This window comes from Protopterus annectens, chromosome 15.part0 (genome assembly GCF_019279795.1).
Source record: "Protopterus annectens isolate FY-2018-M chromosome 15.part0, PAN1.0, whole genome shotgun sequence".
NCBI lineage: Eukaryota > Metazoa > Chordata > Ceratodontiformes > Protopteridae > Protopterus > Protopterus annectens.
The window spans coordinates 343643853-343670661 of NC_056749.1; the positions used below are offsets into that span (position 1 = coordinate 343643853).

At 38.0% G+C, this 26809-nt stretch overlaps 1 protein-coding gene across 1 annotated transcript in view; it reads left to right on the forward strand.

The window, feature by feature from the left end:
• The window catches only part of LOC122789682 (relaxin receptor 1-like), a 976275-nt gene that overhangs the window by 819681 nt on the left and 129785 nt on the right, over positions 1-26809 (forward strand). Inside the window, exon 12 of the mRNA XM_044057098.1 lies at positions 24937-25008. Within this exon, the coding sequence (XP_043913033.1) occupies positions 24937-25008 (72 nt within the window). The remainder of the gene's footprint in view (positions 1-24936; positions 25009-26809) is intronic.

A 26809-nucleotide genomic window follows, 5' to 3' on the forward strand; every position in this document is an offset into this window, starting at 1 on the left:
GTTGAAGCCCTTAATGAAACATATACCCTCTTTTATAAAAATGCATTTGATTTTGTACTGTTATTCCACAGGACATACAAATAACATGGGTAATTTGAGTCAAGAAAAAGCTGAACTGCCTTGTAATGAGGTGTTTTAATAGGCAAACTGCTCAAACTCATTCTTAAAAATAATTTCTTCCTTTTTAACAAAAAATATTGCAAACAGGTTTCTGGTGTGGCTATGGGGGTAGTTATGGCTCCTAGTTATGGAAATCGTTTTATGGCCAGATGGGAAGATTATTTTGTGCACCAGTCAGCCTTTGTGCAGTACATATAAGTGTCTCAGCCAAGAGAAACTCTGTTTTGAGCATTAAAAGAGACATCAATCGAAAAAGGTTGAAAAGGCAAAAAAAATGAAAAACAGTATTTTGTGCCCCCACACCACTTGGGGATTATAAGTATCAATTCCAAGACTGCACTTCAGAGGGGGGAAAGGGCAAATTCCAACACCCTACTAAGCACCATCTCACAAAAAAAGCTACTTGTGGGCAGAAAAAAAAGAAGAAAACAGCATTCACAGTTTTGATTGTTGGCTAATAGCTATTACATCCATATATAGTACTTTTACAATTGTGTTATAGGTACCTCTACATAATACAGACGTGGGTTATACAATGCTGTTGTCATACACAGAATTTATCTATAACAGGACAGTAATCATTCTCACCTCTGTGTCTGGAGATATGTATGTTCCTCCAGAAGAGAAATGTATTCTCTGCTGTTTGCTCCTGAGCTTTAAAACAAGAACAAGAAATACACATTTTGTGAATTAAATGTCCTGCAAAGGCCCATTTACCTGTATCTTAAATAACAGGGCAGTGGCCTGCCCTACATATGTACTATACATTGCAGGTGCACTCTCTCTGACTTTTTCATCCCATTGGTGTAGAAGGTCAGAATGGCACCACCTTCAATTGATATAATGGTGTTGTCACTGCTTACTACAGTGACTGATGCAAGGCAAGGCAGTGCCAGGCATCCCCCTCATAAGAATCCCCCAGCAGGTGCTCTTAGTAGTCTCTGCACATAAAGCACAGAAATATCTTATTGTCCTTTGAACACCACCCAGGACTCATGTTATCCGCAGTGCCTTCAAAAGCCATGGCCATGTACTATGTCTCAGTTCATTCAAAAATGGTGGCCGTTTCACTTCCGTGGACACTACTGTTATTGATATATATTGGGCATCTTTGGGCACCTGTGACACCGGTCATGGTGTCACCATTGCTTAGTGTGAATGTACAGGATAGTGTGAGGGTGTGAACTGTGGCATGTTATAAGTGTACAAAGTGACACCACACTTTTCAATTTCTGCTCTGTAGGAACTATACAGACCATTAACTGACAATATTTTTCTCCATGCTCCTACCGGGTTCAGTAGTCCACCTGCATATGTTCAAAGTCCTGCTCAGGTACTCATGAGCTACTGTATGCAGAAAATTGTTTGTGTCTCAGTCATTGCTCATATGCATGTAGAAAAACGCTGAAAGGCAGATAAAAGCCTGCGGTGATGAAATGTAATGCAATGTGATAGCTGAAGAGCTAAAACAACGGTTCTAAAACAATGTAGACTTCAAAGCAGCCTATAAAGGCAACAGTTTAAACAGCATAAACTCCAAGAAGCCGGTAATAGCGTAAAAAGATTTAATTTCCGCTTTCGTCACGCCTTCATCAGAATACAAAAATACTACTACTAAAACACTTTAAATAACCATTCCAATCAATCAATTAACATTAAATAAAACTTTAAATACAAGTCACAAAACTGCATTTATAAAAAGTAAGTCTTTAAATCAATGCCTAAACCTTTATCAATATTTAATTTACGATCTTTTAAAAAACATTTCACATTGATGCTTTCATTTAAGCCTGGATGAATATCAGACTTTAATCTAATCTGCCACAGACATTCTCTTTGCTCAATGTAATTTTTGAAATCTCCCGCCCTTTTATCTGAAGTACATTTTTCTAAAATAGAAAATAAAAACTTATTAAAACTAGGACATATTGTAGAATGCTTATATAAAGCATTATTACTATCTTTAGCCTTAATGGCATACAGATGTTCCTTAATCCTAGTGGCTAAAGACCTAGTCGTCATGCCTACATAGAATGCTGGACAAGGCAGAACAAATACTAACATAAACTACTCCTGTGGTATTACAATTCATGAAGTCTGAGACTTCTATAATTTTATCAGAACTAGCAATATCAATAAAAGGTCCTTCTGAAATGTACCTGCAGATTTTACAATTAAAACACCGAAACATTCCATTTTTCCTACCTACAGAAACAAGTTCTTTATTTTGGTGGTGTTCAAAAATGTTTTTCAAAGTATTTGTTTTGCGTAATGTAAAATATGGCTGGTTACCTACAATACCAAAAATCTCTCTATTACCTTGTAACACTTTCCAATTGGTTTGTATAACTTTCTTAATTTTATTACTGTCTAAGCTCATATCCAGAGAACAAATAATGTTTTTATTATTATCTTCTAATCTATTGATCTCATTAAAAACAATTTTCTCATCATGTAAGATGGCAATAAATTGGTTAGATCGTTTATTAAACACTTCATAGGCTGTATCAAATAAAATGTGTTTTTTATATCCGCGTTGAATAAATAAATCAATAATAAATTTTAACTCAGAAATTAATACATCTTCTTTTGTGGTCATACGACAAGCATGGATAAATTGCCCTCTTGGAATATTTTTCTTAATATATCCAGGGTGCCCACTGTTGTTATGTAAATATCCATTCGTAAAAGTTGCTTTTCTATAAATTTTACTATGAAATGCCTGCTCATCGTTGTCCCACCAAACATGTACATCCAAAAAGTTGGCTGCTGTGCCAACATCACCTAAGGTGAATTTGATAAAGCTGGATAGAGAATTAGCTATATTAATAAATGAACGTACAGTATCAATATTACCATCTATTATGAACAATAAATCGTCAATAAATCTACAATAGAAAAGAATATTAAATTTCTCTTTCAAAATTTTAAAACAATCCAATTCCCACCATGCCATGACAATGTTAGCAAAAGCGGGGGCTGCAGATGACCCCATAGCTACACCACGTTTTTGTCTATAATAATTTTGTTCAAACATAAAAAAATTATTTTCTAAAACAATCTCCATAAGTCTGCACAAGACTATAATAATGGAATTAGTAAATAACTTTTTGTTGGTAAGATAATTACGTAATGCATCAACCCCTTCAACATGAGGAATACAGGAATATAAACTCACTACATCCATGGTGAATATAATGTGTTTGGATGGATCAAAAATACTATCACTTTTTCTTTTAGTGAAAATTTTTAATTTTTCCAAAAAATGCCAGGAATCCTTTATATAAGATGTGTTTTCATAAATCACCGGTCCCAATAATGCATCAATAACAAGGGAAATACCCTCCGTTACTGAATGTGGAGATGACACAATCAAACGAAGTGGTGGATCAAGAATGTTTTTGTGCGTTTTTGGCACACCAAAATGACCCTATTTTGGTTTCTCAATGAGACAAAAGTTGTATAATTTAAAATTAATCTCACTGGACATTAATGCATCATATAAATGTGCGTGTACTACTTTGAAATTTTTTAATATAGTGTGATAGGGGACCAATTCATACTCTTCAGTGTTATTCAATAGTTTTAACATAGCCGAACCATACTGGTCCTTCCTCATGACAACTATGTTGGACCCCTTATCACTCTTCATGAATCTTAGTTTGCCTGAAAGTGACTTTAAATTAACCAATGCCTTCCTTTCATTTTTATTTAAATTATCAGTAAAATGAATGTTAGACTTAAATAAACACTCCATGTCCTTAATGCATATCTCCTCAAAGGTCTTAATAGTATGGTGAAGACTAGGGGTATAGCAAGAAGGTTTAGTAAAAAAACATTTATGTTCAGGAATATCATGCATTAAAAACGACAGATTAATTTTCCTTGTATATTTTTTGATAAATTTGAATTGAAAATTCTTAGTTATGGTCTGAATTTCATTCCTAATAAAAGGGCAGATTTTAGTAAAACTATAGTTGATTTAAAAAAAAATATACAAGGAAAATTAATCTGTCGTTTTTAATGCATGATATTCCTGAACATAAATGTTTTTTTACTAAACCTTCTTTCTATACCCCTAGTCTTCACCATACTATTAAGACCTTTGAGGAGATATGCATTAAGGACATGGAGTGTTTATTTAAGTCTAACATTCATTTTACTGATAATTTAAATAAAAATGAAAGGAAGGCATTGGTTAATTTAAAGTCACTTTCAGGCAAACTAAGATTCATGAAGAGTGATAAGGGGTCCAACATAGTTGTCATGAGGAAGGACCAGTATGGTTCGGCTATGTTAAAACTATTGAATAACACTGAAGAGTATGAATTGGTCCCCTATCACACTATATTAAAAAATTTCAAAGTAGTACACGCACATTTATATGATGCATTAATGTCCAGTGAGATTAATTTTAAATTATACAACTTTTGTCTCATTGAGAAACCAAAAATAGGGGTCATTTTTGGTGTGCCAAAAACGCACAAAAACATTCTTGATCCACCACTTCGTTTGATTGTGTCATCTCCACATTCAGTAACGGAGGGTATTTCCCTTGTTATTGATGCATTATTGGGACCGGTGATTTATGAAAACACATCTTATATAAAGGATTCCTGGCATTTTTTGGAAAAATTAAAAATTTTCACTAAAAGAAAAAGTGATAGTATTTTTGATCCATCCAAACACATTATATTCACCATGGATGTAGTGAGTTTATATTCCTGTATTCCTCATGTTGAAGGGGTTGATGCATTACGTAATTATCTTACCAACAAAAAGTTATTTACTAATTCCATTATTATAGTCTTGTGCAGACTTATGGAGATTGTTTTAGAAAATAATTTTTTTATGTTTGAACAAAATTATTATAGACAAAAACGTGGTGTAGCTATGGGGTCATCTGCAGCCCCCGCTTTTGCTAACATTGTCATGGCATGGTGGGAATTGGATTGTTTTAAAATTTTGAAAGAGAAATTTAATGTTCTTTTCTATTGTAGATTTATTGACGATTTATTGTTCATAATAGATGGTAATATTGATACTGTACGTTCATTTATTAATATAGCTAATTCTCTATCCAGCTTTATCAAATTCACCTTAGGTGATGTTGGCACAGCAGCCAACTTTTTGGATGTACATGTTCGGTGGGACAACGATGAGCAGGCATTTCATAGTAAAATTTATAGAAAAGCAACTTTTACGAATGGATATTTACATAACAACAGTGGGCACCCTGGATATATTAAGAAAAATATTCCAAGAGGGCAATTTATCCGTGCTTGTCGTATGACCACAAAAGAAGATGTATTAATTTCTGAGTTAAAATTTATTATTGATTTATTTATTCAACGCGGATATAAAAAACACATTTTATTTGATACAGCCTATGAAGTGTTTAATAAACGATCTAACCAATTTATTGCCATCTTACATGATGAGAAAATTGTTTTTAATGAGATCAATAGATTAGAAGATAATAATAAAAACATTATTTGTTCTCTGGATATGAGCTTAGACAGTAATAAAATTAAGAAAGTTATACAAACCAATTGGAAAGTGTTACAAGGTAATAGAGAGATTTTTGGTATTGTAGGTAACCAGCCATATTTTACATTACGCAAAACAAATACTTTGAAAAACATTTTTGAACACCACCAAAATAAAGAACTTGTTTCTGTAGGTAGGAAAAATGGAATGTTTCAGTGTTTTAATTGTAAAATCTGCAGGTACATTTCAGAAGGACCTTTTATTGATATTGCTAGTTCTGATAAAATTATAGAAGTCTCAGACTTCATGAATTGTAATACCACAGGAGTAGTTTATGTTAGTATTTGTTCGTCTTGTCCAGCATTCTATGTAGGCATGACGACTAGGTCTTTAGCCACTAGGATTAAGGAACATCTGTATGCCATTAAGGCTAAAGATAGTAATAATGCTTTATATAAGCATTCTACAATATGTCCTAGTTTTAATAAGTTTTTATTTTCTATTTTAGAAAAATGTACTTCAGATAAAAGGGCGGGAGATTTCAAAAATTACATTGAGCAAAGAGAATGTCTGTGGCAGATTAGATTAAAGTCTGATATTCATCCAGGCTTAAATGAAAGCATCAATGTGAAATGTTTTTTAAAAGATCGTAAATTAAATATTGATAAAGGTTTAGGCATTGATTTAAAGACTTACTTTTTATAAATGCAGTTTTGTGACTTGTATTTAAAGTTTTATTTAATGTTAATTGATTGATTGGAATGGTTATTTAAAGTGTTTTAGTAGTAGTATTTTTGTATTCTGATGAAGGCGTGACGAAAGCGGAAATTAAATCTTTTTACGCTATTACCGGCTTCTTGGAGTTTATGCTGTTTAAACTGTTGCCTTTATAGGCTGCTTTGAAGTCTACATTGTTTTAGAACCGTTGTTTTAGCTCTTCAGCTATCACATTGCATTACATTTCATCACCGCAGGCTTTTATCTGCCTTTCAGCGTTTTTCTTTGTGCTTTTGGGCGTTCCTTGTGCTCATATGCATGTCTTGGAAAGTGTTCTGGTTGATGCCATATAACTTCTTCTTTCGGCTTTTCCCGGTATGGGGTCACCACAGCGGATCACCTGTCCGCTCATGATTGGCAGTGGAGTTTTACGGTGTCGAGTTGCCAGCCCAGCGCCAAACCTTCCACAGAAGGTACACACATGCACACACTCACACCTAGGGCCGATTTAGAGTGTCCAATCCACCTACAGCATGTCTTTGGGATGTTTGAGGAAACCGGAGCACTCGGAGGAAACCCACGCGACCACAGGGAAAACATGCAGACTCCACACAGAAGGCACCAAAGCCGAGGATCGAACCGGAGAACCTCTTGCTGTGAGGTGGCAATGCTAACCACTACACCACCAGGACCACCTCATTGATGCCATCTAACTAAGATATCATAAACTATATGTTATGTTGTCTTGTAAGGGAGGATTATATTTGACAAGTGAGCAGTACACCATGTGAGCCCTTTGAATGCAACATGCTTGTCTAATGATGGGGCAATTACACAATAGGTCTATTTACACTGTGGAGAGAGGAATGGGAGAGGCTTATCACCTACACATCCAAGGGGCGTGCATGTAGTGGACCTTGTACTCCACATATCTCCATGTTGTGACTGCATGACTAGTGTGTCCATGTACATTTTACAATCACCTTCTGTATGTAATGGAGATGTGGAGAACGGTGTGTGTATTTGTGGATGGACAGGGGGTGACTCATAGTACCACTGAGTATGTCTGTTGGTTTAATCTTTCCTGCTAGCTTCTTAGGATCATAGGATGTTAATAGGCTAACAGCCCTAGAGCCTTTATAAGCATGGCCATTCATGTCCCAGTTTTTCAAATTATCAACGCCCATGAGCTAGAACAGCCTTGGTATATGCCTGTGCCTTAGGTTATCTACAAACTGCCCCTGTCCATAAGCGCCATAGGTAACAATCGAGGGGTACATTTATGATTTCCCATCCATTGGTCCAAACTATATTTCAGTAGGCTTATGAAAAACTCTGTTTCACATGAATGAGGGGGGATCTGTTACAGAGAAGGGGTAATCTCTAAGACACATACCTGTCCCTCTAACATGTTTTGTTTATGTCATAGATGAGATTTAGATCCTTAGAGTGGGTAATTCTACTGTTGCTTGTTTTGTGAATGTGTAGCAGGTCTATCAAGGTTTGATCAGAGAATGCCTTGTAGATTAAGCATAGATCACCACTCAGTAGTCTGTAGGAGACTGGTTACAGAGACAGGCCTTAAGGAGGTCCACAATGTGCTATTATTTACAGCCTGTATTCTTTTAGTGAGGAAACTCTGTGACTGCTCTAGCTGTTGCAAATGCCTGGTTAGGTACATACCAAAGGGTACACTGTACTTGAGTATTGATCTTATGAGGGCTGGGTATAGTGGGACTATGATCTTCTTAAATCTGGATATCATGCCCTTACTGTGTTCATGGTTTCATAGGATGATACCAGGCTATTGGCCCAGAGGCCCTTATAAGCCTAGCCAAAAATGTTGCCCTTGTTTCCTCAAAGTCAGCACCTGTTTCCCCTGTCCAGCAGGACACAGGTGGTATCCCAGGGATATATTTTGTTTCCCATCCAGTCATCCAGGTTCCCCTTAAAGATGGCTAGAGCGGTACACTGCTTGACATGGAGAGGGAGTCTATTCCACAGATGGGGGAGTCTTTGGGACACAAATATATCCTGCCAACAAGTTCTATTAATGTCACAGACCAGGTTAAGGCCTTGAATGCAGGTTGCATGAGTGGAGTTTGTCTTATGGATATGCAACAACTCCATCAAGGCTGAATCTGAAATGGCCTTGTATGTCAGACACAGCTGACCTCTGAGCAGTCTGTATGAGACTGAGTAGAGGGACAAGGCTTTTAGCCTATCTGTATAGGATAGGTGTTTGAATCCTTGGATTGTGTAGCCTGCTTCAGTGATTACTTTACAGGTGGTTTATACTAAAGTCTTTGTTGCATATGTGGGCAGTGTTTACCAGGGTGCTGTATATCTAGATTGTGATTATTGCATTTAGGGGGTCTCCTATATATATATATCTATATAGCAGGATGTATATGGATAATACTAGGGGGCTTTCACACGTATCCTGAGCGGTGTTCTTTTGTAGGCCTATGCCTTCCTTTGGTCTGCATACAAAACACTACTCTCACGGGTCTTATACCACCTAAATACACTTTGGGAGGCCCAAATATACTATACTTGACATTCATTGTGTACATCACTGTCTAGATATTTTCAGATATGGTAGGTAAATCTACTTCTGGGTCTGCAGCTCTTCCACATTTCAGGAGAAATAACACAATGCATTTCATAATATTTGCATCCATTGACAGTTTGGTTAGAGGCTAGACATCTGCCACTGTGGCCCACAGATATACAATAGACATGAGCTGTCCCCGACACATCTGTGTTTCTGCATGCTATCCTGTTTGGGGTAATGTGGCCCAGTGCCATGTGTCAAAGCAGGACCTAGAAATGTACCTTGCCAACTGTCACCACACAGGAGGCAGCCATACATGTGGCTCATCCTGCATCATGGGTAGCATGTGCAATAATTCATGTTACCAGTGGGAATTTTCATGTGTTGGTGAGATATGGGTATAGTATGTATGACATGCCATGTTATCATGTCTGAAGGTGAACATCACCACAAGAAAAAATTCTTCTAGGTGAAGAATGACATCTTGCAGTAGACCTTCTATTAGCATAGCAAATAAATACCCCAAAATGAGATATCTGGTCAGGTCTTCTGCGAGCATGTCTGGTGCGACCTCTTACATGAGATCATTTTTGTTAGTGACCAAATTAGGACAGATGAACAAGTCCATAGAAGGGTCACCAATATGAGTGTACATGCATGTAAGAAAGAAACCAGTCTGGGTTGGGTGGGGGTACACCAAATAGATCATCAATGACAGACAGGGAGATGTTCCTGATATCTCTATCTGGGGGTTCATGGCTGGTATCCATGGCATAGTTATGAAATTAGGTGCTGAACTACACCAAGCAACTCAAAAATTAGTTGGCAAACTGTTTCTGACTTAAGCGATATTTTAGATGCCTTCAAGTTTCATTATTCCAAGCACTTTGGTTCTAATCATTCAAGTAATGAATATATAAAATTAATATTCCTTCACTTAATCAGTTAAGGTTCCCTGAGAATCTTGATACAGTTCTTGAAGCACAAATCTCACTAGTGGAAATTAAACAAAAAAAATCAAAAAATATTAGCCCAACAAAGCCCCCAGGATGGATGGTATAATCACTAAGATATATAAATTGTTCCCCTCATCTGTATTGTCCTTCTTTCATAAAACCACAAATAAATGAATGAAAAACTAAAACAAATAAAAAACCACGGTCAAGGATAATAGAAAAAATAAATCCACTCAAAAAAGAAACATTTCCAACATTTTATTCTTATAAACTTCTTGTTCCATAATGACAACATTGCCACCCTTATCACTTTTTATGAATCTAAGATCTTTATTTAACCCCTTTAAATTATAAAGAGCTTTTGTTTCATCAACGTTTAAATTTCGATGTGTGTGTGATCTACTTTTAAGCATCAACTCTAGATCTTGAATACACAATTCCTTAAACACTTTAATGGTGTGATGTAATAGAGGAGTGAAAGTAGAAGGTTTAACTAAAAATTTGTTTTTTACAGGTATATCATTCATGATATAGAATAAATTCAATTTCCTGGTGTATTTTTTGATGTCTACAACAGTTTTACTGTAGTTAGCTCTAACACCAGGAACAAAATTCAGTCCATATCTGAGAATCTTTAACTCAGTGTCAGTAAAGTGATGGTTGCTTAAGTTAATAAGACCGAAGTTATCAATAACAGAATCTATGTTTCGTCCCCCGAAGAACCTGAGGCCAGAAAAATCCGGCTTCTTGTTAGAACAGTCTGTTTGTTGCTGTAGTTCTTCTTGTTGAAAAAAACAGAAGAAGTAGAACCATTGGAGGTAATTTTAGAAAGAGTCACCGCTTTGTTCTTAACTTTAACATTACTGTCATTGTTAGAAATGGTGGAAGCACTATCCTCATTTGCTTCCCCTTTGTCAGCAGTGTTCTCAACATCAGAGTTTAAATCAACCGCTAAAGAATCTTGATGCTCAATTACACTAACAGGAACAGAAGAAAACTCTTGATCAGCCCAACTATTAATGAAAACCTGTTGACCTGTAGGACAGGACTTAGAAATAACTGAACTATAAGTCCTGTTTTTACCATGGTTTGAATCATGACCATAATTGCCAAAAAAACGTTGGTTACCAGCATTGTTAATAACATTGTACCCTTTGTTTGCAAAATTATCATAGGCGGTTTGGTTTTGGTACGAGGAAATATCCCGCGCCAATTTGGATTGTTTCCGCCCTATAACTTCGTTAGAATGCTGTTCAACCTCAACAAACAAAGAGTCAAAAAATTCAGTAAAAGTATCATCAGAAAACATGACTCTTAAACTAGTTTCAGTACTGGTAATCTCGTCCTTAAGTAAACTCATTTTGGCATTATTATTGTCAATAAGTAATTTAAGTAAACGTAACCCAGCATCATTAAAGAAAGTCACCAAAACTTCAAATAATGGGTGGTCGGCATAAACACCGTTAGGACACTTGAAAAATCTTAGTCCTTTAGGAACTATGTTTAGTTCAATACAACGTTGAAAATAGCATTTTTTCAAATCTAAAGAACGATACCTTTTAAGCAGTCTCAACAGTTGTTCACGCTTTTTGTTTATGTCAACGCTGTTCACTTTTTTCGGATTAATTCCAGAATTACTGAAAGGATTGTCAGAAGTCACAAAAAAATGTTCAACGGAATTGTAGCAAACACGCCTACTTCTGTTATTATTAAAGTTGGAGCGTGATTTAGCCAAACACTCTTCTTTCTCAACACCGACTGTGTTTCCTAATTCAATAACAGTATCCATCTCTTCGTATACTTCTGCGGGACTAGAGGCATTCGCCACAGTTCTCCCATCATGATAATACTCATGCTCACTGCCACGCTCACCAGCTTTTGATACTAGAAATTTTAATGAATTCTGTATGTCCACCAAGGTAGAAATTAATAAATTATTAACGTTAACGTTGTTGGGGTTGACATTGTCAGATGTTGGTGTTGGATGAATCGATAAACCCAACAAAGGATCTTCAATTGCCTCAGCCATGGCAAAAAAACAAAACAAAACCACAAATAAATGAACGAAAAACTAAAACAAATAAAAAACCATGGTCAAGGATAATAGAAAAAATAAATCCACTCAAAAAAGAAAAATTTCCAACATTTTATTCTTATAAACTTCTTGTTCCATAATGACAACATTGCCACCCTTATCACTTTTCATGAATCTAAGATCTTTATTTAACCCCTTTAAATTATAAAGAGCTTTTGTTTCATCAACATTTAAATTTCGATGTGTGTGTGATCTACTTTTAAGCATCAACTCTAGATCTTGAATACACAATTCCTCAAACACTTTAATGGTGTGATGTAATAGAGGAGTGAAAGTAGAAGGTTTAACTAAAAATTTGTTTTTTACAGGTATATCATTCATGATATAGAATAAATTCAATTCCCTGGTGTATTTTTTGATGTCTACAACAGTTTTACTGTAGTTAGCTCTAACACCAGGAACAAAATTCTGTCCATATCTGAGAATCTTTAACTCAGTGTCAGTAAAGTGATGGTTGCTTAAGTTAATAAGACCGAACTTATCAATAACAGAATCTATGTTTCGTCCCCGGAAGAACCTGAGGCCAGAAAAGTCCGGCTTCTTGTTAGAACAGTCTGTTTGTTGCTGTAGTTCTTCTTGTTGAAAAAAACAGAAGAAGTATAACCATTGGAGGTAACTTTAGAAAGAGTCACCGCTTTGTTCTTAACTTTAACATTACTGTCATTGTTAGAAATGGTGGAAGCACTATCCTCATTTGCTTCCCCTTTGTCAGCAGTGTTCTCAACATCAGAGTTTAAATCAACCGCTAAAGAATCTTGATGCTCAATTACACTAACAGGAACAGAAGGAAACTCTTGATCAGCCCTACTATTAATGAAAACCTGTTGACCTGTAGGACAGGACTTAGAAATAACTGAACTATAAGTCCTGTTTTTACCATGGTTTGAATCATGACCATAATTGCCAAAAAAAAAACGTTGGTTACCAGCATTGTTAATAGCATTGTACCCTTTGTTTGCAAAATTATCATAGGCGGTTTGGTTTTGGTACGAGGAAATATCCCACGCCAATTTAGATTGTTTCCGCCCTATAACTTCGTTAGAATGCTGTTCAACCTCAACAAACAAAGAGTCAAAAAATTCAGTAAAAGTATCATCAGAAAACATGACTCTTAAACTAGTTTCAGTACTGGTAATCTCATCCTTAAGTAAACTCATTTTGGCATTATTATTGTCAATAAGTAATTTAAGTAAACGTAACCCAGCATCATTAAAGAAAGTCACCAAAACTTCAAATAATGGGTGGTCAGCATAAACACCGTTAGGACACTTGAAAAATCTTAGTCCTTTAGGAACTATGTTTAGTTCAATACAACGTTGAAAATAGCAATTTTCCAAATCTAAAGAATGATACCTTTTAAGCAGTATCAACAGTTGTTCACGCTTTTTGTTTATGTCAACGCTGTTCACTTTTTTTGGATTAATTCCAGAATTACTGAAAGGATTGTCAGAAGTCACAAAAAAATGTTCAACGGAATTGCAGCAAACACGCCTACTTCTGTTATTATTAAAGTTGGAGCGTGATTCAGCCAATCAAAGACCAAAGATGAGAACTCTCATGTGTGAAATTTTACATAATAGCTTCACCACAAATAACCTTATTTCAAAATTATATAACATGTCAGTTGTTTATAAGACTAGTATAAATCAAAGATACTAGAATTTATATTCAAAGGCTGTTCTTTTAATTTCTCATATGACGAAAAACAAACAATTTTTTTATCCATCAAGCATACTTTGTGATCTCATTACTGGAGTATGTTTTGCTTGGAAATATCTTCATGGGGTATTTCTGACACCAAATAAGATAGTTAAAATCAATAATAGTTCCAACACATCCTGCTGGAGATGCATAAAACATACCAAAGCTGATTGGGTACATATTGTTACAATTGCCCTAATTTAGAGGGTTATTGGAATAGCATGCATGATTTTCTCAAAGAATCATTTACTGATTCCTTTTCATTGTCCAAATCATTAGTTCTTTTCAGTGTAAATGAAGGTTACTCTTTGAATAAGAATAATCCAAAATTACTATGGTCAGTACTTGCTATCGCCAGAAAATGCATCACCAGAAGATCTAAAATAGCTGCCTACCTACTGTCAAGGATTTCTTGTCTTCAGTAAAAGACCTGGCAACTAAAGAAATTGAGACCAAAGAACTTAAAATCTAGTCAAAGGCATTTGTTAATAATCCTTGGACAAAAGACCTGGCAACTAAAGAAACTGAGGCCAAATATTGATAATTATATATTACCCATACTGAGAATAAATGGGGTCATACCACAGATAATTTGAGGGGACCCATGAATGAGATAAAGCATTTATGAACTGCCTCTGTCCATTAATAGTACAGCGGCAGTCCTGGTGTAAATTTTCCAATACCCATCAATCGATCCAAGTTGTGCTTGACTGTGGACAGGAATGAGCTTTATTTTAAGTGGATGAGGAGCTGTTCCAGAAAAGCAGTATACTCTGTGAGGTATACCTGCCTCTACAAACTTTTCTAATGTTGTAGAAGAGGGTTAGATCCCTAGAACTCAGTATTTCTGGTGCCATTTAACTTGTTGATGTCCAGTACATCTATTTGTATTGGCTAGGAGGATGCCTTGTTTGACAGACACAGGTCACCTCATCACCTCTCAGCAGTCTGTAGGATACTGAGTACAATCACAAGATTTGTCCATGTAGGACATATTGTTTAGGCCTTGTATCCTTTTATTAAGGTATCTATGTGGGTATTCCAATTGTTGCATATGTCTATACAGATACATGCCAAAGGGTACACTATACTCAGTTATTGGCCTAATGAGAGCAGAGTAAAGGGGGGAAATGACATCTTAAGATGCATAAACTGTACAATATAGAAGGACATTTTTACAAAAGTAGACACATGTTGGTCAAAAACTAAGAAATTGACCATATAAGTTCCCAAATTCCAAACAACTCATCAGGTCTTATAGGCATATTGTCAATGTGGTGGTTCCATGGGATAGGTGACTTCCTAAGGGATACAACAGTGCAATTTTTGGTATTTAATTTCATCCATGATTTTGGTACGAGTTATTTTAGGTAAACCTTCCTGCCAGATGGCCAAGTCAATTGGGAATTCAATGACTGCTCTTAGCTTGCAGTCATCTTTAAACTTAGCCAGAACCCTTTTATTATCATTACCCCCGTTCTTTTTCCCATTTTCTACATGGGGTCAGAGTGTCATGTTAACTGTCACCATCTTTCTTGATTCAATGTCACACTCCTGCCTTCTTCAGTACTCATGCCTGACTGTCACAGATCTACCCTCACACAATCTACCCACCTCTTTGCTGGACACCCTCATTTCCATTTGTTTTTTCCTGTCTGCCCAAAATCTTTATCACCCTATTACCTACTGCTTTTCTGAACATGTGCCTGAACCACCATAATCTGTCCTCTTTGATCTTTTCTGCAATTAGAGCTACTTTGGCTTCTGCTCTTATGTCCTCATTTCTTCATTTGTCCCTCAGAGTGCATCCTACCACTCTTCTCAGGCACTTCATTTCCATCACCTATAGCTTCTTCATCTGCTCTGCCTTTACTGCCGAGGTTTCTGTACCATACAGTAATATATTTGCCACACCACTGTTTTGTAAACCTTACTTTTCAGCTTCTTTGGCATTTTTCTGTTGTGTACTACACCTGACACTATATGTCAGTTGGCTGCAGCTCCTCTGATTTTAGCTTTGACCTCCTCATTCAGACTACCCATTACCTCAACCACCCCTCTGAGATACTCAAAGCTGTAAACCTGTTCCACTATCTTCCCTTCTATCTCACATCTCAGCTTCTTCTGATTTCCTCAGTTTGCTGCCATTACCACTGTCTTATCTGTACTCAGTTTATTCCCATGTGCCTTCAGTTTTGCATCCCATTTCCCTACCCTTTGCCAACGGTCTTGCTCAGAGTCTACCTCCAGTACCATATTGTCTGCATACAGCAGCTTTGTTGATCTGTCCCTTCTGATGTGTTTGCTAATGTAATCCATCACCATTATGAACAATGGGCTCAGAGCTGTTCCTTGATGCACAACCACTCCCACTAGGAAAACCTCTGTGAGACCAAACACTGTTCATGCTCGCATCATTCAGTTCTTATACATAGCCTACACTGTTTCTACCAATGTTTCTGGGACTTTGAACCACCACAGCAATGCCCAAATCAGCTTTTTTTGGATCTTTTCATATTCTCCAAATCTAGGAATGCCTAATTAGACTCTTTCCTCATTTGTAGCTTCTTCATAATTGTCTGTCTCACTGCAAACATTGTGTTAGTTCTGCTGCATCCTGATCTGAATCAGAATAGCTAGTCTCATCTTACTTTCTACTACTTTGCATAGCTGTTTATCAATTACCTTCTCCAGAACTTTCATGCAATGTGACAGGAGTTTGATACCACTTTACTGCTCACAGTTGTGGATGTTCCCTTTGTTCCTGTACACTGGCATAAGTATGCTTGCTTATTTTCCAGTTATCTGGGATACACCTTAATCTCCACACTACTATGAGTACCCTCAGGAGCCATTTCTCCCCTGTCTCACCCAGCATCTTTATGATATCTGCTGTGACCTCATCTGAGCCCGTTGGTTTCCATGACTTCATTTTCCTTAGTGATGTTCTTACTTCTTCTATTGCGGGCTCTTCTTCTTCTTCTCTTGTCATAGCATGTGAGGTTTTCTTCATTCAGATGCTGCTGGGAATACTCCTTCCATCTGCCTTTGAAGTCCTGTGGACTGGTGAGTAGGCTGTTACAGGCATCTCTTATGAATGGTGTCTGACTATCTTCTTTATCTTTCAGTCTTTGCCTTGTAACCTTATTTAGTTTCTTTGTGCCACCTACTGAGTCACTTCCCAGACATTGGTAAAGTGCCTCTGATGCCCTGTGCGTTGCTATTGCAACTCTTTTCTTAGTCCGTTTGTTAGCCAACCAGTATTCATTCCTAGCTTGGTTCATCTTTTCTGTATCCCACCTTTTCTTGGACTCCTTCTTTCTTTTGATGTCTTCCTGGACTTCTTCATTTTACCACCAGCTTTCCTTATGTACCCTATTTCCATACCTGGCTTGGCCACATATCTGTTCTGTAATCCTCACACATGCCATTTTGAGGTGCTGCCATTCTTCTTCAACTCCACATATTTCCTCCTCTTCTTGCGGTGCTAGAGCCCAGAGTAATCCCTTGAACTGTTGTACTTCCACTCCAGTCGACTTCCAGGTCTTCATCTCTTTGGTGTTTATTTTTACTTCAGATAAGTAGATGCCAAACAAGAGAGGTCTCAACACGGAACCCTGGGGGACCCCACTTGTGGATGTAGCTTCCCCTTCCCCTACTTTGATCTACTATGTCCTGTCAGTCAGCTGGCAATCCTGTAGGGGTTTATTCCTGGTTTACCTAGCTTTTCTACTATGCCTAAGGGGGATTGTGGCAAAAGCCTTTGGCCAGGTTGAGGTATGAGGTACATACCATTTCACCTTCATTAATTGCTTCAGGGACCTCTTCAAAAAAGTCCACCAGATGAGTAGTCATGATCTTCCCTTCATAATCCAAACTAGGATGGGCCAATGTTTGAAGGTTTCCTACCTCCTTATTGATTTGTTCCATAATAGGTATTTCCATGGCTTTGCATATGAGGCTGGTCAGACTTATGAGTCTGCAATTGCCTGGATCTGTGGAAGGTCTTCCTGTAAGCAGTGGAATGACTGCAGCTGTTCTGCATTCACTCATCACATCAGATAAAGGGACATTCTCATCTCCAACAGCTTCACTGAGCATGAGAAAGATATCAGAGGTGAGTATATCAGTAGCCAGACATGTCATGAGTATTGCTTCCCTTCTGATCTGAGTGTCCCTATGGCCACTACTCATTATTTGTACAGGACCATTACACAGAGGCCAATTAATCCACAACTGAGATGGTCAGGGTTGTACATGATTTGTGTGATGACCTGCAGGAGTGCCTGGGCTATTTGTGCAGCATTATGAAGAGGAGGTGTAGGGAGTCTATATGCTGAAGATATTCCTGTATGATGACCTATCATGGCCACTGCTCTTCCTGCAGCTAGTGTACCTCTGGTAGGTTGCTCACCACATGAGAGATATCGCATGGTTTAGGACCTGTAGCACCACAACCTCCAAACCACTTCTGTGCACAGATAAAGATAGGGAGTTAATGCTGAGACCACCTGTAGCCAAACCCTAATACTTAAAAAAATATATATGTATATGTATATATATATATATATATATATATATATATATATATATATATATATATATATATATATATATATATAAAACATACCACCAACCCCATCTCTGTCCTGTAACACATAGATTGTACTGTAGTCAGCAATTCTGCCATTTGTCTCTCATTCGGAGAATACATACATTTCTGAATTGTTCCACCATGTTCTTTACCTTAATTTGCATTCATCATACACCTCATTTGAATAAGGCTGCACATTTCCATGTGATGTACCATTATTTGAATATTATGCAGGTTACGGAATTTTGTAGTCTTTTTCGATTGCTCTGAGTTTCTGAATCACCCCACCCATCCCATGGCCACTATTTACACTAATTTAGCCTCCATGATGTTCAAAAATCAAATCAGTTCAAAATAAATGCATGACTGTAGATTATTTTATTTTTCCTTTTCACATAAATTATACCATGAAGATGCACTTAAGCTGAATCCACCCCCTTAAGGCAGTAAATCAAATATTTTATGCCATGTGAAATGATCATTCTAGCTGTAAAAAAATGATTTGGATTCAGAAAGGGTTACCATGAGCGGCAAGTCAACCACTTGCAGATGTCCTTTCTCGTTCAAAGACAGCCTATCACAGTGATTTTACAGCCTATCACAGTGATTTTACAGCCTATCACAGTGATTTTACATTGTTAGTAAAATCACCTGCTGGGCTATTTTCCTGGTCATGTTAAAATGCGAATGAGGCATTCCATGGGAGTAACTAATGCTAATTAGCCATGTACTGACCCCCCCGAAAATGCCTGCTGCAAGGGATTTGTGCAGCCTAGCAATTCAGAGGATCTTTATAGGTTCATAGGTTCATAGGTTCATACTAGGCTATCTGCCCAAGGGCATTTATAAGCCTAGCCCATAGTTATGTGGCTTTCGCCACCCCTTTAGTTTGAATAAAAACTATGCCTATCATTTTGCTGTGCCTCTGTCAAGCAGTGACGCTGAAGTAATCCCTGGGGTATATCTGCAATCTCCCATCCATTGGTCAAGATTCCTCTTGAACAAGACCAGAGAGGTGCTCTGCCTCACATGTACCGGGATTTTGTTCCACAGCATAGGGAGTCTCTGGGTGATGAATCTGTCCCTCCAGCACGTTCTATTTATAACCGTGTCAAGGTTTAAGTCTCCCGCCCTTGTGGTTCTGAGGGATCTAGATTTTTTGAGGTGAAGCATATTCATCAAATCTGATTTTGACATGGCCTTATATGTCAGGCACAGGTCACCTCTGAGCAAGCGGTATGAGACTGAATAGAGCTGGAGTTCTTTCAGTCGGGCAGCATAAGACATATTTTTGAGACCCTTTATCCTTTTGGTGAGGAACTTTTGGGGCCTTTCAAGCTGCAGCAGGTGTCTGGTCAGATACATTCGAACGGGCATTGTACTCAATCATAGGTCTAATAAGTGATGAGTACAGGGGGACGATGACCTCCCTTGATCTAGATGTGAATCCCTTCATGATCAGGTGGGTGATATAGAAGGTTTTCCTAACTACTTTAGCAACATGAGTTTCAAACGAAAGGCTACTGTCAACCTGGGTCCCCAGATCTCTGATGACTTTTTCTGTGCTCAGTGGATTGCCACCTATATGGTAGCTAGGGGTAGCCTTGTTTTTCCCAAAGGGTATGACTATGCATTTTTGGCGTTTAACTTCAGGCCATGGCTCTGGCACCAGTTATCCATTTCTGTGAGGCCCTTCTGGAGGATATCTGTGTCAGATGTGTTTTCGACTATGGCCCAGTTTGCAGTCATCTGCAAACTTTGTCAGCCATAACCCTCCTGTGTTTGCTTGTACTTCAGAAAAGTAGATGCCGAACAAGAGTGGACCCAGGACTGAGCCCTGTGGGACACCACTTGTGACAGGCTTTGAGTCTGACATGGCTCCAGCAACTCTGACCCTGTGGGTTCTGTCACTTAGCCAGTTTGCAACCCATCTTGTGATGTATGGGTTTACATTCAAGCTGATGAGTTTTTCGATGATACCTGAGTGGGGTATTGTGTCGAAGGCCTTTGCCAGGTCGAGGTAGGCTGTATGGACTGCCTTTCCCTCATCAATGGCCTTGGTGACTGTCTCGAAAAAGTCAACCAAGTTTAAGAGGCAGGATCTGCCTTTGACAAAGCCAAACTGAGTTGGATCCAAAGTCTGCAAGTTCCCTATGTCTTTATTTATGAGTTCCATTATGATCCTCTCCATGGCTTTGCAGATAAGGCTTGTCAAGCTAATGGGGCGGTAATTTCCAGGGTCTGTGGAGGCACCGCCCTTATGAAGTGGGACCACAGTCGCCGTGCGCCACTCCTTGGGTACGTATCCTGAGGTGAGGCTAAGATTAAACAGCTGTCCTAACTGTGGGTTTAATTCCTCATTGAGTTCATGAAGCACACAGCCGGGGACACCATCCGGTCCCATGGATGCTGTGTTTTTGCCTTAGTGAGGGCAGTTCTCACCTGGGCGTTGGAGATGTTTGGGGGCTACAATCCTCTGGAATAGATATCTCTCCTTTTGGGGAGGGGAGAAGTTTGCACTGAACCTGTCAGCCAGTATGTTGGCAATGTGTGTAGGTTCAGTAATTTTCACATCATTTTGAACTAATTCTGAGCATATCTGGGAGTTTCCTCCTAGGTTTCTAACATAGCTAAAGAAGGCCTTATGATTCTCTTTAGAGTCCTTGGCGATTTTTCTCTCAAAATTTGCCTTGGATGATTTTATGAGAGCTCTTAGTTTTTACTTATAATGATCAAAGGTGTCTTACCTTTCAAGGATTTTGCTCTATCTTGTAGTAGCTTCCTCCTTTTGTTGTAGAGCTTGTTTATGGCTGGGGTCCACCAGACTGGACGCTTGCCTTTGGTACAGAGAGTCTTAGTTTTGTTTGGGATTGCCTGATCCATGCAGTCCTGTAGGTGCTGGTAGAAGGCATTTGTAAGTGATTCAGCGGTTTGAGTAATGTTTACCACTGGCTCAGGGGCCTTAAAGGAGACCACACTAGTTTTTAGAAGTGTGAAATCGGCTTTTGAGAAGTTTTTCACTGTGGTCTTTTTGTTTCAGGTGGGGCGGGATGAGGACCTCCAGCGAGATTAGTTTATGATCTGATCTCACCAGTGAGGGGTATACTTCCGGTGTTGAACATTTTGATCCCATGTTCGTGATGATGAGATCAAGTATGTTTTCTCCTCTTGTGGGGATGGTGACTAGTTGTTCCATGGCATTTGAGTTTATGAACTCCAGGAATCTTTGGGTTAGAGTGTTCGGGCTTGAGTAGTGTTCCCAGTCTATATTAGGGTAGTTAAAGTCACCTAGTATGATGGTGTTTGGAGATACATTTATCCCTCCAATGTTTTCAGGAAGGCCATGTGAGGTTCCTGAGTTTGAGAGGGTGGCCTGTAACATGCTACAAATTGCAGAGCAGTCTTGCCTATGGTTAATTGCACCTGGATGGCCTCCGATGCATCATGCGTTGCCACCAACCTTGAGGTGTGGGTGTCCTTTATGAATATGGACACCCCCCCTCCTTTCTTGGTGTTGTCCGGATTTTGGGGCGGAACGCATGATATGAGGTGAAACCTGTTAGTGCTGGGGTGCTCTCAGGAGCCTTGAACCAGGTTTCTGTCACAGCACAGACATCGATGTTCTCCATATTGAGAAGGGCCTCGAGTGCGTGCATCTTGAGATTGAGACTTCTGGCATTGAGCAGCATTACCCTTAGTTTTTTCCTTTTGGTGTTCTAGGGTGGTAGGTTTAGAATTTGAGCCTTGCCTAAAAAGGCACTATGGGGTGGCAAGAGCCTTTGCCAATATCCGGAAGCCCAGGGTGACAGGTGCAAGCCGTCCCTTGCGAAGCAGCGTGGCTTGTCCAGCATGTCATCCCAGGCAGACAGACATTGGATCCCCTTTGAATGACACCAGAATTTAAGCCAATTATTAAAGCTGATCATCTTATCACTGTATTGTGGCATCATTCTAGGTGAAGGTAGGATACTGCTCAAGGTCAGGGTCATACCTGCCTGGGCTACATAATCAGAGAGCTCCTCGATGTCCCTTTTCATGTAGTCCAAGGAGGTACGTCTCAGGTCGTTGACACCAGCGTGGACAATGACTGAGTCGTACTTGTACCTGCTGTTGAGAGACCTGAGTGCTTGCGTTATGTGGCGGATTCTAGCGCCTGACAGGCAGCTTACTGTGACCTTCTCTTTACTCAGTCTGGTGAGCGGGACGTCAGTGTGTCTGACTATGGAATCACCTTTCAGTTTAACAAGTACAAATTGCTACATTTACCTAATATCTTAATGGGAGAGATTACGTTGCAGATAATGTTAGGGAAGATTAGAAGAGATGTAATGGTGAGTGTGTGTGAGAGATTGTGTGCGTGTGGCTTCTGGGGTATAACTGGTCTCAGATTATTCTGTGTGTGTGTGGGGGGGGTGTGAATGCATACCTCTCAAGTGTATCTCATTAGTAGGAAATACCTCATTTTAAGTCTTAAAATGGCCATGTTAAACATTGCTCCACAATGAAAGGCACTGTCACTTCATTGTTCATTGCTAAGAATATTTTTTTTAAGTAATAGCTATAATAGTAAATAGTACTGAATTGTATTAATTCATCAAGATAATGTTTTATAAGTCTAAGGTAATGCATTTTAACTATCCAGTGACCATCCTAATTAAAGTTGCTAGCAAGCTGCTAATAAGTCTTCCACACTTCTCCCATTTGTTCCATATTATAAGAGGTAGTGTTCCTCATTTTGGTGGTGTAAGATTGCATATATATGTGTCTGTGCATGTATGAATGCATGCATGTGTGTTTTAATGTGTGTGTGTGTGTGTGTGTGAGTGTGTGTGTGTGTGTGTGTGTGTGCGTGTGTGTGTGTGGAGGAGTGGGGTTCTTGTGTAAATACGATGCATGGGTCATCAGATATAATTATCATCATTATGTGTTGTTTAGCACTGAAGGAAGTAACGCACGATTCGGAGACATGCAAATTATTCAATAATGAGGTCATTCTTATTACAGCTAAACATGCCTATGAGCTGCATTTTATGTGAACGTGTAAACTGTAAATTGGAAGTAGCAGTTTATTCAAGTGTTTCTTTTTGAATCCCAGGGGATGTTCATTCTCCATATCACAATTTCCACTTTCTATTAGTTAATCTTTTCTAACAATGAAATTCATAAAGGAGGTTTTATCTGTTACAGATTTATTCTTCTCTGATGTTAAAATGTCATTTTTTTTCATTTTACTTATACTGTTTCTTCCAGAGGCTATTACCTTGCTTAAATTGGTGATAAAGACACACAACAGGAAACTGAGGAAACTGAGTTGTAAAACCTGATAAATCCATTACAACTCAGCGTTATATGACAACTCAAAACTTAAAGTTCTTTTCATTCTCTTCCTTTGTTAAAATGATAAGGATCATGAATATGGAAATAATTATTCTGGGTGTTATGTATGACATAATTCCCTGTACTATTATTTTAGATTTTTTTACTTCTGATTTCCTTCCATTTTATCAGGGTTTTATGGTGCTTCCTCACCCTTAGCTTTGTTTTGGAAAGCCTTTCTGGATGCCAGAAACTGATCTTTCTTTAAGGCTGTATTCTATTCAATAGTTTTAATGATTATTGTAAACCAAAGATGTTTTGCAGTGATGCATTTTATAATGTGTTAGAGTAATCTCCAGACAGCAACTACAACCCCCATTTGGGAAGTTGCTTTCTTGAGCCACTAGTGATGTAACTAACAAAATCACTAAATGTTTTCCATCAACATTGACAGCATGGTAAGCTTTCATCAGATGCTTCAGATTTGTTACATCGCTTCTGTTACCAGTAAGAAACTGCCTTCCCATCAGGAGCAATGTGTACTGTTAAAGCTGCTAAGATTTTAGCTGCAAGTTTCTATGTGCACTGTCATGTCTAGTGTTTGCAGATCACTACAGAAAAAGCTTTTCCAGTGTTTGTAATTATCTTTTAGGAATTTCTCTTTGCAACTGTTCTTGCTGACAGGGCTGTTATTGTGTGATGTGCTATACTATGACACCTGGTAATGTCAAGACCCTGATACCTTGATGCCTGATGTTAGACCAATGCTAAAGAAGTAATCACAGGTCTTATAAATGTCAGCGGAACTGTGAGTGTATGACTCATTGCTGAATAATTGTGCTGGTGAGGCTACAAGGACAGTATCTGGCTATAAAAGAATAACCAAATTCTGTACAAGCAATGTACTGGATCCATTCCTTTTTTTCTGAATCCATTCCATTTTTCTGGATCCATTCCTTTTTTTCTGAAGCATAAATTCAGGAGCAATGTTTCAAAATATGGCCTTCAGTTTCTGCAGTCAATTAAGAAAGGAAAAAGGCAAATACTAGTTTTTGGGCAAAACCAAGTTCATTTGTTTTTTCTTTCTTTCTCTTTCTTTCTTTCGTCTGAAGAATGGGAACCTAAAGAGTGAATAAAATGAGTAGCAGGGGGTTTAGGGGCATAGTCCCCAACCCTGGGGTGAGGAAATTTGACCCAAGTATTCAAAATTTGTTTGAGACTTGAGATGTATACATGGTGCATCACATAGTGTAGCTGCCAAGTATTTTATGACTATGTAATTAGCTTGTACAATTTCATGGTCTTAATATCTAAAACGTTAATGCCTTCTCAGCCTAGAAGCATTCCAGCTTGAAGTATCAAATACTAATCCTTTGCTTCTTTCATTTAGAGACCTGTCATATAATCTGATTGAAGAACTACCGCCATCTTTATTCAGAAATCTGCAACGTTTACAGCAGTTGTAAGTATCCATAAAGCATTTCCTTTTAACTTCTAGTTACTAATCAGTGGCACATTAGATTATTTCATAGTCCTGTATCTAATTCAGTATTAGTGCTGTATTAAATTTGTTTCTTTTAAATACAGTGATTTCATTGGCCATTATACACCTGGCATATTCTTTAAATACTGAGCCCAAAGAATATAAACTGACTTTTTAGAAATGGGGGTTCATGTCCAATAACTTATAAAACAGACGCATTCCAAATAATCTCTAAACTCTCTGAAAAATATATGGCAAATGAACTGCAGATATGTAAGGACTCTTGGGCCTTTTGGAGTCAATAAATTGATTAACCTTCCACGAGAGTTACAACTTTTTAACAGTGGATGTAAAAGACCTGTATACAGTAATCCCACACCAGCTAGGGGTAGAGTGAGTAGTTAATTTTTTACTAAAGAAGAAAACTCACTCTACAGATTTGGAGTTAATAGAAGTTTTGCTTGATATAATTTTGAAGAACAACCATTTTATGTTTGAGGGATCATTTTACATTCAAAAGAAGGGTATAGCTATGGGCTCCCCTTGTGGAGCGAGTTTTGCAAATATAGTAATGACATTTTGGGAAAACAAATTTATTTTCAAAAATGACCAAACAGCAGAAAAAAATATTTTATTATACTCATTTTGTGGATGATATTTTTATCATCATTAACGGGAATGTGCAGGATGCTATATAGAATTAATAGAGGTAATGAATAATAGTACGGACGTCCTGGAATTTACTTCTTCCTTTGACATGGAAGAAATGGCATTTTTGAATATCTGTTTAAGGAAAGATAGAAGTAATTTAACTTTTGTAGTCAAGATTTTTAGGAAGAGAGCGTACTCAAACTCATTCTTACACTACACAAGCAGTCACCCATTACATCAAAAATGCCTAGTAGTGAAAGGACAGTTGGTACGAGCAGCCAGGATGACAACCCTGGAGGCTGATTTTTTGGCTGACTGTGCTAATTTGAAGGAAACGAGGGTATCCCGTGGCCTTAGTTGACGACTTAATAAAAGAGGTCCACAGAATTCTGGGATGGTTGGTTATTCCAACTTTTACATCGAACCAATGTCACATGGTTGACACTAGCAGAAAGGTGGAAGACTTTCTTGGGGTGTGTTTTATTACCCCTTACTCTAAAGATTCTTACTTGCTAAAGGGTATAGTTGAGAAGAATTGATACATTTTGATGGGAGATACCTATATAAAAAATAAGATTGACCATACCCCTAGAATTGTATATAAAAAAGGGGGCAACTTGAAGATCTTAGAAAAGGGACAGAGTAGGAACCCGGGAATGTATAAGTGTGAATCTTGTCCATACTGTGGCTTTATTGAAATTGGAAGAGAGTATACCATTTGTAACAGGAAATTTGCTACTTGTGGTAAATTTGATTGTAACACCAAGGGGGTGGTGTATATTGCAAATGTCAAAAATGCATTTGTTTCTATGTGGGAAAAACTGAATGAAGATTGAGTGAACATATTTATTGCAAAAACAAAGGGAAATAAATGAATGCACTAGCTAAACATGTTCAGGCAAGCACAAGTCACAACTTTAAATTTAGAGTAATTGAGCAAGTGAGAGTGGGGGCAAGGGAGAAAGGGGGCAAGGGGAGGACCTACAGGTCTATTACTTGAAAAGCAAGAATTATGTTGGCAAATACGTTTAAATGCTTGCTCCTATCCAGGTCTGCATGACCAATGCTCTATAACATGTTTATTAAAGCTTAAGAGTTTATGTAGATAAACGACTAATTTAGTTTTAGA